Below are 15,887 nucleotides of genomic sequence, written 5' to 3'. Positions count from 1 at the left end.
ATCATGGTTTTTTTTATTTTTATAATGCTGGATACCTCACACCAAGAGGAAAGACAAATATATCTCTTCCATAAAACTGCCATACAATAATAATAATTTTATTCATTTATATAGTGCTATTAATTCCACAGCGCTTCACATACATCAGGAACACTGTCCCCATTGGGGCTCACAATCTAGAGTCCCTATCAGAATGTCTTTGGATTGTGGGAGGAAACCGGAGGAAACCCACGCAAACACAGAGAGAACATACAAACTCCTTGCAGATGGTGTCCTTGGTGGGATTTGAACCCAGGACCACAGCGCTGCAAGGCTGCAGTGCTAACCACTGAGCCACCACAAGACTACAGTGCTAACCACTGAGCCACCACAAGACTGCAGTGCTAACCATTGAGCCACCATGCCGCCTATATAGTCACATAATACCGCCATACAGTAGTCACATAATACCGCCATACAGTAGTCACATAATACCGCCATACAGTAGTCACATAATACCGCCACACAGTAGCATTCTTCAGCAGGCGTTATCATGAGGAGTTTGCATGACTGGTCAAAGGGGAAGCTTGGAGAGGGTGAGGGGCTCTTTCATGCCCCTTTTACCAATATTATAATCCAAAAAGGAAAAAAAAAACCCACAATAAGTAACAACAAAAAACATGAGAGTAAATAGAAACACATAGAATAGAACTCACCCGGATCTCATATTCTTGTAGTAATACTGTAATTCCCTAGAAAATAAAGAAAAAAAAATAATTAATCTCTAAATTAACCCCTTGATGGCTGGGTGATTTTTTATTTTTATTTTTTTTTTTGCTCCTCTTTTTCCAAAAGCTATAAACTTTCAATTTTTACACAAAACACACACTGGCTTTATTTTTTTTTATTTTTTCATCATATAAAAATGTAAAACGAGTTTAAAAAAAAAAAAATTCCAAGTGTGATGAAATGGTGAAAAAAAAAGACGCAATTCAATTATTGCTTTTTTTGGGTGGGTTCGCTTTTACGATGTTCATTGAATGGTGAAAATAAACCTGCCGAGAGCCTAAAAGTCAGTATACATATAGGGGTTTTTTTATGTTTTAATGGTTAAAAAAGTTTTCGGGTAATGTCACCGAGACCATTTTTTTTTAAATTTTTCTATCGATGGAGTTATATGAGAATATGGGGTTTTTTTGTGTGGTAAGGTGATATCTTCATTACTATGACATATTTTTCAATTATTGCACTTTTTTGTGAACGGTGACAAAATTTTTTTGGAGGGGTGGGCACTGGTTTAAATAATTTACTATTTTGATAGTTTGGACTTTATCAAATATAAATATTTTTTTTTTCATTTATAAATTTATAAAATATATTTTGAAATTATGAAAAAGAGGGTGGGCAAATTTTTTTTTTTTTTTTTTTTATTCTTAAAGGTTTATTATTTTATATTTCTCTCCATAAGAGACTGGAACTTGCAATCATTTGTGCTATATACAGCAAAATTCAGTATGAAGGGTAAGAATGGTATTGAAGAATATACTGATATTAATGATCTCATATGAGGCCATGGTAAATGATTGTCGCATAGAGATCATAAGGGGGTACATTAAAAAGGAAAGACAGGAGGTGCCCGAATCGATGGCTCACCAGGATCATGTCAGTTAAAATCCTCTGTCACTAGTGATGAGCGGGCACTACCATGCTCGGGTGCTCAGTACTCGTAACTAGTGATGAGCGGACACTACCATGCTCGGGTGCTCAGTACTGGTAACTAGTGATGAGCGGGCACTACCATGCTCGGGTGCTCAGTACTCGTAACTAGTGATGAGCAGGCACTACCATGCTCGGGTGCTCAGTACTAGTAACTAGTGATGAGCGAGCACTACCATGCTCGGGTGCTCAGTACTCGTAACTAGTGATGAGCGGGCACTACCATGCTCGGGTGCTCAGTACTCGTAACTAGTGATGAGCAGGCACTACCATGCTCGGGTGCTCAGTACTCGTAACTAGTGATGAGCGGGCACTACCATGCTCGGGTGCTCAGTACTCGTAACTAGTGATGAGCAGGCACTACCATGCTCGGGTGCTCAGTACTGGTAACTAGTGATGAGCGGGCACTACCATGCTCGGGTGCTCAGTACTCGTAACTAGTGATGAGCAGGCACTACCATGCTCGGGTGCTCAGTACTAGTAACTAGTGATGAGCGAGCACTACCATGCTCGGGTGCTCAGTACTCGTAACTAGTGATGAGCGGGCACTACCATGCTCGGGTGCTCAGTACTCGTAACTAGTGATGAGCGGGCACTACCATGCTCGGGTGCTCAGTACTAGTAACTAGTGATGAGCGAGCACTACCATGCTCGGGTGCTCAGTACTCGTAACTAGTGATGAGCGAGCACTAAAATGCTCGGGTGCCCAGTACTCGTAACTAGTGATGAGCGGGCACTACCATGCTCGGGTGCTCAGTACTCGTAACTAGTGATGAGTGAGCACTACCATGCTCGGGTGCTCAGTACTCGTAACTAGTGATGAGCGGGCACTACCATGCTCGGGTGGTCGGTACTGGTAACTAGTGATGAGTGGATACTACCATGCTCAGGTGCTCAGTACTGGTAACTAGTGATGAGCGGGCACTACCATGCTCGGGTGGTCGGTACTGGTAACTAGTGATGAGTGGATACTACCATGCACAGGTGCTCAGTACTGGTAACTAGTGATGAGTGGGCACTACCATGCTCAGGCTGCTATTTTCAGGCTGAGTGGGGTTCAATAAACATGGGTCTCCCCAGCCTGAGAATACCAGCCTGCAGCTGTCGGGTTTTATCATGGCTGGGTGTCAGTTTGGGAGGACTGGATGCCAGTTTTTAAAATGATTTATTTAAATAATATAATTAAAAAAAAAAAAAAAAAAAAAAAAAAGGTGCATGCCGTTCCTCTTATTTTGATACACAGCCAAAATAAACGCACAGCTGGGGGCTGCAGCCGTCTGCTTTATATGTGCTGGTTATCATAATGCGGGGGGATCCTATGCCAATTCATTTATTTATTTATTTTCATACTACGATAGTGACCCGCAGACAGGGACTGTGATTGGAAGCAATCAGACACTGTCACACAGGTTGGAGGCGTGTAACTGCAACCAATCATAGATGTCAGGACTGCCGGTGGGTGGGGGAAAAAGTGAATATGTATGAGGCTAATGAGAGGGCGGCCCCGGAAGAAGAAGAAGAGAGGGCGGCCCCGGAAGAAGAAGAGAGGGCGGCCCCGGAAGAAGAAGAGAGGGCGGCCCCGGAAGAAGAAGAGAGGGCGGCCCCGGAAGAAGAAGAGAGGGCGGCCCCGGAAGAAGAAGAGAGGGCGGCCCCGGAAGAAGAAGAGAGGGCGGCCCCGAAAGAAGAAGAGAGGGCGGCCCCGAAAGAAGAAGAGAGGGCGGCCCCGAAAGAAGAAGAGAGGGCGGCCCCGGAAGAAGAAGAGAGGGCGGCCCCGGAAGAAGAAGAGAGGGCGGCCCCGGAAGAAGCAGAGAGGGCGGCCCCGGAAGAAGAAGAGAGGGCAGCCCCGGAAGAAGAAGAGAGGGCAGCCCCGGAAGAAGAAGAGAGGGCAGCCCCGGAAGAAAAAGAGAGGGCAGCCCCGGAAGAAGAAGAGAGGGCAGCCCCGGAAGAAGAAGAGAGGGCAGCCCCGGAAGAAGAAGAGAGGGCAGCCCCGGAAGAAGAGTGAGCGGGCCCCGGAAAAAAAAAAGAAAAAAAGAGTGAGCGGCCCCCGAGGAAGAGGGATTGGCCCCTGAAGCAGTTACAGCCACGCCGTAGACTCGGAAGAATAGCACGCATGCTTTATTTTTATTTCCCGAGTTGCCGGTCCCCGATCATTAGCCGGAGTTCCCTGAGAATTCTGGGCACGGTTCCAGCACTCGGGCACTTTTGAAACTGTGTGGACCGGACTTTTACAGTCCAGGACTGCCCATCACTAGCCAGGATGTCCTCTTTGGTGCTTGTGAAACCAAGAAGGTGGTCTACCGTTGGGGCTGCTCTGGGATCTAAACTGATTTGTTTGAGCCCGATCTAGTTAGTAAATTCGCATTCAGCTGTGGTGTAGATTCACATTCAGATCTGGACCTCATTTTATGGCCTGGGATCTTGTACTCGTAGCTTTCTGTGCCGTGCACCCCGCAGGAGGCCCGGCTTACACACAAGATTCCTAAGAAATTGCTCATATCCACATGCGCTGGCAAAAACATCCGGTAACTATAAGATCTGGAGAAAGAAGTCTCTGCCGATACCGCAACACTGCCGCTCATCTAATACGTGATGGAAGGATCTAATCACAATTACCTCTTCCTTCTCCACCAGCAACGGCTTCCCCTCCCCGAAACTAATGTCTTGGAGCTGTGTGGACATTTTGAGAGTCTGAAAAAGAAGAAAACAAATGTCACTAATTATAATAAGAACGATAAAGTGAGTCACAAAAAAAAATAAAATAATAAATAAGTAACAAAAAATTCATACAATTTAATATTGACTATGCAGGAATTGTAATAATTTGTTATTTCTTTTTGAAATAACAAAAAATCCCCACCACTTGAGAAATTACTGGATAACCCTCCACCCCTATTGATCCTTTCCTAAATACAAAAATATAACTAGAATACTAAAATATCATATACATTTTATAAATAATATTCTCCATGTGCAAAAATATAACTACTATAATACTGCCCCAATGTACAAGAATAAACTACTATAATACTGCTCCTATGTACAACAATATAACTACTATAATACTGCCCTCTATGTACAAGAATATAACTACTATAATACTGCTCCTATGTACAACAATATAACTACTATAATACTGCCCCAATGTACAAGAATAAACTACTATAATACTGCTCCTATGTACAACAATATAACTACTATAATACTGCCCTCTATGTACAAGAATAAACTACTATAATACTGCTCCTATGTACAACAATATAACTACTATAATACTGCCCTTATGTACAAGAATATAACTACTATAATACTGCTCCTATGTACAAGAATATAACTACTATAATACTGCCCTCTATGTACAACAATATAACTACTATAATACTGCCCCTATGTACAAGAATAGAACTACTATAATACTGCCCTATGTACAAGAATATAACTACTATAATACTGCCCTCTATGTACAAGAATATAACTACTATAATACTGCCCTATGTACAAGAATATATCTACTATAATACTGCCCTCTCTGTAGAAGAATATAACTACTATAATACTGCTTCTGTGTACAAGAATATAACTACTATAATACTGCCCCTATGTATAAGAATATAGCTACTATAATACTGCTCCTATGTACAAGAATATAACTACTATAATATTGCCCCTATATACAAGAATATAACTACTATAATACTGCCCCTATGTACAAGAATATAACTACTATAATACTGCCTCTATATACAAGAATATAACTACTATAATACTGCCCCTATGTACAAGAATATAACTACTATAATACTGCCCCTATATACAAGAATATAACTACTATAATACTGCCCCTATGTACAAGAATATAACTACTATAATACTGCCCCTATGTATAAGAATATAACTACTATAATATTGCCCCTATATACAAGAATATAACTACTATAATACTGCCCCTATGTACAAGAATATAACTGCTATAATACTGCCCCTATGTACAAGAATATAACTACTATAATACTGCCCCTATGTATAAGAATATAACTACTATAATACTGCCCCTATGTACAAGAATATAACTACTATAATACTGCCCCTATGTACAAGAATATAACTACTATAATACTGCGTCTATGTATAAGAATATAGCTACTATATTACTGCCCCTATGTACAAGAATATAACTACTATAATACTGCCCCTATGTACAAGAATATAACTACTATAATACTGCCCCTATATACAAGAATATAACTACTATAATACTGCCCCTATGTACAGGAATATAACTACTATAATACTGCCCCTATATACAAGAATATAACTACTATAATACTGCCCCTATGTACAAGAATATAACTACTATAATACTGCCCCTATGTACAAGAATATAACTACTATAATACTGCCCCTATATACAAGAATATAACTACTATAATACTGCCCCTATGTACAAGAATATAACTACTATAATACTGCTCCTATGTATAAGAATATAACTACTATAATACTGCCCCTATGTACAAGAATATAACTACTATAATACTGCCCCTATATACAAGAATATAACTACTATAATACTGCCCCTATGTACAAGAATATAACTACTATAATACTGCCCCTATGTACAAGAATATAACTACTATAATACTGCCCCTATATACAAGAATATAACTACTATAATACTGCCCCTATGTACAAGAATATAACTACTATAATACTGCCCCTATATACAAGAATATAACTACTATAATACTGCCCCTATGTACAGGAATATAACTACTATAATACTGCCCCTATATACAAGAATATAACTACTATAATACTGCCCCTATGTACAAGAATATAACTACTATAATACTGCCCCTATGTACAAGAATATAACTACTATAATACTGCCCCTATATACAAGAATATAACTACTATAATACTGCCCCTATGTACAGGAATATAACTACTATAATACTGCCCCTATGTACAAGAATATAACTACTATAATACTGCCCCTATGTATAAGAATATAACTACTATAATACTGCCCCTATGTATAAGAATATAGCTACTATAATACTGCCCCTATGTACAAGAATATAACTACTATAATATTGCCCCATATACAAGAATATAACTACTATAATACTGCCCCTATGTACAAGAATATAACTACTATAATACTGCCCTCTATGTACAAGAATATAACTACTATAATACTGCCCCTATATACAAGAATATAACTACTATAATACTGCCCCTATGTACAAGAATATAACTACTATAATACTGCCCCTATATACAAGAATATAACTACTATATTTATCAGGACCCTGATCTGTGAAGTCCAGAGAGTCCAGTCTCGCACATAATGAATACGATAATTAGGGTCAAAGCTAAACTGACTCCTGGAAGAATGTTATCATCATCCCCAGACGTTATGGAAAAGATCCGCTCCGCAGATTTCTGCAGCAGGATATATATAAATGTCAGGATCTTGATTACAATCTGCAGAAAACCAAAAATGGGGAAAAGCAAATATTTGGTAATGATCCAGGATCATAAAAAGCATCGAGAGGAATCCACCAGACCCACAATGTATCAGCGGAAAGTAACAAGCTGGCAAATAAACGTTTTTTTTTTTTTTTTATTTGAAGGATTTCTATGATAAAGTAAACAAAGAACACTACAATCCCCAGCATAACCCGACCACTGGAGAAGACCAGAATGCAATTCATTTACACTGTCAACTTAAATCCCTACAACTCCCCATATTGTGCAACAACTGCAAAAAACTGTATACTGACCAAACACACAGAGCAAAACCAGTGTGCAGATATCAGAGATGGCAAGTCTAAAATCTGCAGAAAAGTGAGTGCAGCTCTGGAGTATAATACAGGATGTAACTCAGGATCAGTAATGTAATGTATGTACACAGTGACTGCACCAGCAGAATAGTGAGTGCAGCTCTGGAGTATAATACAGGATGTAACTCAGGATCAGTAATGTAATGTATGTACACAGTGACTGCACCAGCAGAATAGTGAGTGCAGCTCTGGAGTAGAATACAGGATAAGTAATGTAATGTATGTACACAGTGACTGCACCAGCAGAATAGTGAGTGCAGCTCTGGAGTATAATACAGGAGGTAACTCAGGATCAGTAATGTAATGTATGTACACAGTGACTGCACCAGCAGAATAGTGAGTGCAGCTCTGGAGTATAATACAGGAGGTAACTCAGGATCAGTAATGTAATGTATGTAAACAGTGACTGCACCAGCAGAATAGTGAGTGCAGCTCTGGTGTATAATACAGGAGGTAACTCAGGATCAGTAATGTAATGTATGTACACAGTGACTGCACCAGCAGAATAGTGAGTGCAGCTCTGGAGTATAATACAGGATGTAACTCAGGATAAGTAATGTATGTACACAGTGACTGCACCAGCAGAATAGTGAGTGCAGCTCTGGAGTAGAATACAGGATAAGTAATGTAATGTATGTACACAGTGACTGCACCAGCAGAATAGTGAGTGCAGCTCTGGAGTATAATACAGGAGGTAACTCAGGATCAGTAATGTAATGTATGTACACAGTGACTGCACCAGCAGAATAGTGAGTGCAGCTCTGGAGTATAATACAGGAGGTAACTCAGGATCAGTAATGTAATGTATGTAAACAGTGACTGCACCAGCAGAATAGTGAGTGCAGCTCTGGTGTATAATACAGGAGGTAACTCAGGATCAGTAATGTAATGTATGTACACAGTGACTGCACCAGCAGAATAGTGAGTGCAGCTCTGGAGTATAATACAGGATGTAACTCAGGATAAGTAATGTATGTACACAGTGACTGCACCAGCAGAATAGTGAGTGCAGCTCTGGAGTAGAATACAGGATGTAACTCAGGATCAGTAATGTAATGTATGTACACAGTGACTACACCAGCAGAATAGTGAGTGCAGCTCTGAAGTATAATACAGGAGGTAACTCAGGATCAGTAATGTAATGTATGTACACAGTGACTGCACCAGCAGAATAGTGAGTGCAGCTCTGGAGTATAATACAGGATGTAACACAGGATAAGTAATGTATGTACACAGTGACTGCACCAGCAGAATAGTGAGTGCAGCTCTGGAGGATAATACAGGCTCAGTACAGAGATATAAAATATTTACAAAAAAGACCACTTGATCATGATACTGATTGTATGAAGATATACCACTTCGGCTCTGCTACACCGTATGTGCCGCTTCGCACGTGACTGAGGTTATTGTTACACGACGGCAGACTTTGGAGACGTGGAGTTGCGCTGTCAGCGGATTCCTCACCTTTGTCCTATAACATTTAATAGATCTTGTGACAAACCTTGTAAAGGTGTAAGGACACTGGAAGGAGCGGAGGAACACGGTGATCTGCAGGGGTTAATCATTACTGCTAGATCTATGGAAGATGCAAGTGAACAGAAGTCTGAAAAGAAAAGTGCTATCTCCTGTGTTGTGTGCATGGTCTGTGTCTGCAGGAGCCTCTTCTCAGCGGCCCCACCTGCCCAGACGTCTCCAATGGCGGCTCTCGCCTCGACACAGGAGCCGCTGTCGGTGACAGTCACTTCACAACTGTATGGGACACAAAGGACCAGACCCCCCGTCACATAAAAGAATAAATGGGACCAGAGTCGTTCAGGGCCTGGTTCAGATTTTCCAATAGGGCCTGGGAGCTTCAGGTTTCGCCTTTGATCCGCCTTCTTCTTGGGCTCCGATGTCCCCTTTTCCATTCCTGGTATTCGCTGCGCACTCGTGAATCCTCGGTGGTAACAGCCACATAATCTGATTATCTTATATGAGTTCTTTTGAAATGCCACATTACATTCCAGAATGTCAGACTCCAGATTATCAGATGCCAGATTAAAGGATTTCCAGTTTGTTGCGGTGACTCCGGTATCACTTGATGCCAAACTGCGCCCATTTAGATCACGATAAACTTATCTACTGTAATCCAATGCACTCATTAATGTGTAACGTTGTACTCAGCCGTAATCGCTCCACTGACCAAAATCTCAGAAACAGCGACACAAGCTTCCTTTTTTGTAGAATTCTGTTTTGCAATCCACAACCACAATCATTATTCAGCAGAAATGTCTGGTTAATACTGTACTGGGTTCAAAGAAGCAGCAAGACGAAGATAAGACATCTCCTCTACACACAGGTTGTCTTCACTATGAGTGTACAAGGATTATAGTACTTTATCCAGAGCTGCGCTCACTATTCTGCTGGTGCAGTCACTGTGTACATACATTACATTACTGATCCTGTGTTACATTCTGTATTATACCCCAGAGCTGCACTCACTATTCTGCTGGTGGAGTCACTGTGTACAAACATTACATTACTGATGCTGTACTGATCCTGAGTTACATCCTGTATTATACTCCAGAGCTGCACTCACTATTCTGCTGGTGCAGTCACTGTGTACATACATTACATTACTGATCCTGAGTTACAGTATGTATCATCCTTTCATACCTGTTATAATTTTGGAATAATCAAAGCTTCAGTCTTTTCAGGGTCGAGTCATAAGTTGTTCTGATCATTAATTTTCAGGTAATTGGGTTTTCTATTAGAACCACTGAACAATCTAATACACGGAATACTAACCTCCTATATTCTAGGAATCCAGTTAAGCTATTGGTGGAGAATATGTACCATCCTGCTTGCCGTCTACTTCCAATAACTATCAGCAGAGCTATGAATCCAGCTCTGGAGCCTGTTACAGGCTGCAGCTTTGCAACAGAGCTTCTTCCTCTAGTCCATTAATGGAGAAAATAAAGGCAAATCTGCAGTAAATCTCTAACACATAATGCAGCAGACCCTAAAAATAAAGGTTTTCTGCTATTTTTCAATCCTGCAAATAATCTCAGGTGAGAGCTCAGGTAAATCGCAGGTTCCCATCTGTTGCAGATCCACACATGTCCTCCAGATGGCGCCAGAGCACTGACTTCAGGCTTCTACTAATTCTCTGTGTCAATTATACCATTGAGCCTGAATGACCCCAAATAATCCTTAAAATAATGGGGTCCTCCTGACCTGTATTCTTGGTGCTCATTAAACCACAAGAAACAGTTTTAAACTAACAGAAAAGGTAACATTGCAAAGACGTCTCCATTTACAGGTATTAGAGACCTTTAATACATGACGTGGATATATAAAATTAAAGGGTCTCTCCAGATTAAGTGGATATAATGTGTTATGGGGAGTGCAGACCCCGCAGGGGGCAGAATACAGTGTATTTATGTTATCCGGAGAGACCCTCTAAGGATCCATCAAACATCAGATCCCATACAAATAAAGCTCAGTCATTACAGCATGTGACAGACTGATACCAGCTCCAGACTCAGGAGCATGCATTATACAGGAGCTGCTGATACATTGTAGCAAATTATCAGAGAATTCTTGCTGATGAGGATTGTCTATTCTGCACTGAGACAGACATTGTAGCAAACCATCAGCCCAGTGATAGGATGAGCAGATTTTTCCATTCACTGAAATCAAGCAGAGATCTTGAAAATGGCGCTGGACTGAACCATGACGGGGATTCATTATCGCCTTTGCGCCTATTTTTGCCTGCTTTTCATTTTTGTTTTAATCTTTTCGGAATTGGCGCCATTTTCAAAGTTGATATTATGCGTTTGTTATTGTTTTATGTTTAGTTATGGGCAGATTTGTGTTTGTTGATTCATTTTTGAATTTTATTTTTTAAATCCTTAAATTCTAGCACAAATTTACTCATCCTGCGCCCCCCCCCCCCTCCACTAAAGTGTTGTGACATCGACAGGAACAAGTCACTTTTTACCCTAAAAAAGGCGCAAGGGAGGGAAGAAAACAGAAATAAGGAGGAAATGACAGTGTGCAAAACGTATGAATTCCGGGAAACACAAAATAACAACAAATAGTGACAAAAAAAAGAAAAAAAGAAGCAAAAGAAAAGATGAATCAGGGGCAAAGTAAAGGAGTAAATGAGTGTGATACAGAATGGGATGAAGCTGCCTCGCCTCAGCCCTGAATGGCTGATAACAGAGAGTGATAGCATCCAAAATCCCTGGATAGATAAATGGATAGATAGAGGAATGGATAGAGGAATGGATAGAGGAATGGATAGAGGAATGGATAGAGGAATGGATAGAGGAATGGATAGAGGAATGGATAGAGGAATGGATAGAGGAATGGATAGAGGAATGGATAGAGGAATGGATAGAGGAATGGATAGAGGAATGGATAGAGGAATGGATAGAGGAATGGATAGAGGAATGGATAGAGGGATAGAGGAATGGATAGAGGGATAGAGGAATGGATAGAGGGATAGAGGAATGGATAGAGGGATAGAGGAATGGATAGAGGGATAGAGGAATGGATAGAGGGATAGAGGAATGGATAGAGGGATAGAGGAATGGATAGAGGGATAGAGGAATGGATAGAGGGATAGAGGAATGGATAGAGGGATAGAGGAATGGATAGAGGGATAGAGGAATGGATAGAGGGATAGAGGAATGGATAGAGGGATAGATAGATAGAGGGATAGATAGATAGAGGGATAGATAGATAGAGGGATAGATAGATAGAGGGATAGATAGATAGAGGGATAGATAGATAGAGGGATAGATAGATAGAGGGATAGATAGATAGAGGGATAGATAGATAGAGGGATAGATAGATAGAGGGATAGATAGATAGAGGGATAAATAGATAGAGGGATAGATAGATAGAGGGATAGATAGATAGAGGGATAGATAGATAGAGGGATAGATAGATAGAGGGATAGATAGATAGAGGGATAGATAGATAGAGGGATAGATAGATAGAGGGATAGATAGATAGAGGGATAGATAGATAGAGGGATAGATAGATAGAGGGATAGATAGATAGAGGGATAGATAGAGGGATAGATAGATAGAGGGATAGATAGATAGAGGGATAGATAGATAGAGGGATAGATAGATAGAGGGATAGATAGATAGAGGGATAGATAGATAGAGGGATAGATAGATAGAGGGATAGATAGATAGAGGGATAGATAGATAGAGGGATAGATAGATAGAGGGATAGATAGATAGAGGGATAGATAGAGGGATAGATAGAGGGATAGATAGAGGGATAGATAGAGGGATAGATAGAGGGATAGATAGAGGGATAGATAGAGGGATAGATAGAGGGATAGAGGGATAGAGTGATAGAGAGATAGAGGGATAGATAGATAGAGAGAGGGATAGAGAGAGGGATAGAGAGAGGGATAGAGAGAGGGATAGAGAGAGGGATAGAGAGAGGGATAGAGAGAGGGATAGAGAGAGGGATAGAGAGAGGGATAGAGAGAGGGATAGAGAGAGGGATAGAGAGAGGGATAGAGAGAGGGATAGAGAGAGGGATAGAGAGAGGGATAGAGAGAGGGATAGAGAGAGATAGAGGGATATATATTTTTTTTAAGCTGTGACTTTTCCATAGTTGATCCTTTCCTCTCCATTGTGGGTGACTCCCATCACACAGGTCTCCTCTATTCTCCAGGCCTCTTTCCCTCCAGCTCCTCACACTTTTTGATGTAGCAGAGCTGAGCCTGTCACACTGCACAGCTACATGTGGACTTACATAGGACTGACGGCAGCTCTTCCACATCAACCCCTTCAGCTCTGCTACATCTGGGTGTATAACTAAGCAATGCCCATCATTCCAGTGCTGTCTTATGGATGTGGCTGCCTCAAAAAGAGAAGAGGCCTCTAACCCTCCCCCCCTTATTCAGGCTCCTTTGTAATCCCAAGGACTTTACCCATCTGCTAAAAGAACTAGAGGTCCCAGGATCTACAGGTGTTAATAAAGATTACAAGTCACAAGATCTACAGTTGTTAAGAAGAACTACAAGTCCCAGGATCTACAGTGGATAATAAGAACTACAAGTCCCAGGATCTACAGTGGATAATAAGAACTACAAGTCCCAGGATCTACAGTGGTTAATAAGAACTACAAGTCCCAGGATCTACAGTGGTTAATAAGAACTACAAGTCCCAGGATCTACAGTGGATAATAAGGACTACAAGTCCCAGTATCTACAGTGGTTAATAAGAACTACAAGTCCCAGTATCTACAGTGGTTAATAAGAACTACAAGTCCCAGGACCTACAGTGGATAATAAGGACTACAAGTCCCAGGACCTACAGTGGATAATAAGGACTACAAGTCCCAGTATCTACAGTGGTTAATAAGAACTACAAGTCCCAGTATCTACAGTGGTTAATAAGAACTACAAGTCCCAGGATCTACAGTGGTTAATAAGAACTACAAGTCCCAGGATCTACAGTGGATAATAAGAACTACAAGTCCCAGGATCTACAGTGGTTAATAAGAACTACAAGTCCCAGTATCTACAGTGGTTAATAAGAACTACAAGTCCCAGGACCTACAGTGGATAAGGACTACAAGTCCCAGGACCTACAGTGGATAATAAGGACTACAAGTCCCAGGATCTACAGTGGTTAATAAGAACTACAAGTCCCAGTATCTACAGTGGTTAATAAGAACTACAAGTCCCAGTATCTACAGTGGTTAATAAGAACTGCAAGTCCCAGGATCTACAGTGGATAATAAGAACTGCAAGTCCCAGGATCTACAGTGGTTAATAAGAACTACAAGTCCCAGTATCTACAGTGGTTAATAAGAACTACAAGTCCCAGGATCTACAGTGGTTAATAAGAACTGCAAGTCCCAGGATCTACAGTGGTTAATAAGGACTACAAGTCCCAGGATCTATAGTGGTTAATAAGAACTGCAAGTCCCAGGATCTACAGTGGTTAATAAGAACTGCAAGTCCCAGGATCTACAGTGGTTAATAAGAACTGCAAGTCCCAGGATCTACAGTGGTTAATAAGAACTGCAAGTCCCAGGATCTACAGTGGTTAATAAGAACCACAAGTCCCAGGATCTACAGTGGTTAATAAGAACCGCAAGTCCCAGGATCTACAGTGGTTAATAAGAACCACAAGTCCCAGGATCTACAGTGGTTAATAAGAACCACAAGTCCCAGGATCTACAGTGGTTAATAAGAACCACAAGTCCCAGGATCTATAGTGGTTAATAAGAACCACAAGTCCCAGGATCTACAGTGGTTAATAAGAACTGCAAGTCCCAGTATCTACAGTGGATAATAAGAACCACAAGTCCCAGGATCTACAGTGGTTAATAAGAACCACAAGTCCCAGGATCTACAGTGGTTAGTAAGGACTACAAGTCCCAGGATCTACAGTGGATAATAAGAACTGCAAGTCCCAGTATCTACAGTGGATAATAAGAACCACAAGTCCCAGGATCTACAGTGGTTAATAAGAACCACAAGTCCCAGGATCTACAGTGGTTAGTAAGGACTACAAGTCCCAGGATCTATAGTGGTTAATAAGAACCACAAGTCCCAGGATCTACAGTGGTTAATAAGAACCACAAGTCCCAGGATCTATAGTGGTTAATAAGGACTACAAGTCCCAGGATCTACAGTCCCAGGATCTACAGTGGTTAATAAGGACTACAAGTCCCAGGATCTACAGTCCCAGGACCAGTTTTTGGAGCCACACATGCCATCCAGCTCTGGTGCAGGGGATAATTTTCCGTAATGTAATATTCTTGCACACGTCTGCAGTGCGTACGCCCTGCTCCTGCAGCTGCTGGGAGTTGTAGTCCCCGGCTCTTACCTTCGCTGTCCGTGTCCCCAGATGCCGCTTTCTCTCCTCAATGTTTTTCTTTTTTTTTCACTAATCCGGTGCTCGGCGTGCGGGGGGTTATATGCTCCGGAGCCGCTCCTCCCCGGGCCCAGCCCCGGCCGGACACTCCCAGCACCGCCCACACTGCACGGAGGGAGCCGCCGCTGAGCTGCAGAGCGGTGCAATGTGTCAGTGCAGGGCGAGCACGCACCGCTGGGGGAAATGTATCCACACACATCATAGAATCAAAAGGAATTCACAGAACAGTATATTACAAGAATACGTTTACATACAGTATATCGGGAAAGTGAGTACACCCTTCACATTTCTATCTCATCCTGGGACAGCTCTGCAGATCTGACCCTGTGCTACAATGTGCAGTGTCAGTGTGCAGCTTGTATACAGTATATATAACTCAGCACACAGCCAATAATGTCTAAACCGCTGGCAACAAAAGTGAGTACACCTCTAAATGAAAATGGCC

General features: G+C 41.4%; 1 protein-coding gene across 1 annotated transcript in view; it reads right to left on the bottom strand.

The window, feature by feature from the left end:
- NDRG1 (N-myc downstream regulated 1) overlaps window positions 1-15,488 on the bottom strand; it is a 55,375-nt gene extending 39,887 nt beyond the window's left edge. The window contains exons 1-3 of the mRNA XM_075352846.1: window positions 15,395-15,488; window positions 4,309-4,383; window positions 696-731 (exon numbers count right to left, since the gene is read on the bottom strand). Coding sequence (XP_075208961.1) covers window positions 696-731; window positions 4,309-4,374 — 102 coding nt within the window. The 5' untranslated portion in view covers window positions 4,375-4,383; window positions 15,395-15,488. The remainder of the gene's footprint in view (window positions 1-695; window positions 732-4,308; window positions 4,384-15,394) is intronic.
- Between the last annotated feature and the right edge of the window lie 399 nt (window positions 15,489-15,887).

Source organism: Anomaloglossus baeobatrachus, chromosome 6 (genome assembly GCF_048569485.1).
Source record: "Anomaloglossus baeobatrachus isolate aAnoBae1 chromosome 6, aAnoBae1.hap1, whole genome shotgun sequence".
NCBI classification, from domain to species: Eukaryota; Metazoa; Chordata; class Amphibia; order Anura; family Aromobatidae; genus Anomaloglossus; species Anomaloglossus baeobatrachus.
The sequence above is the reverse complement of the archived record's forward strand: the minus strand, read 5'-3'. Positions and strand labels throughout refer to the sequence as shown.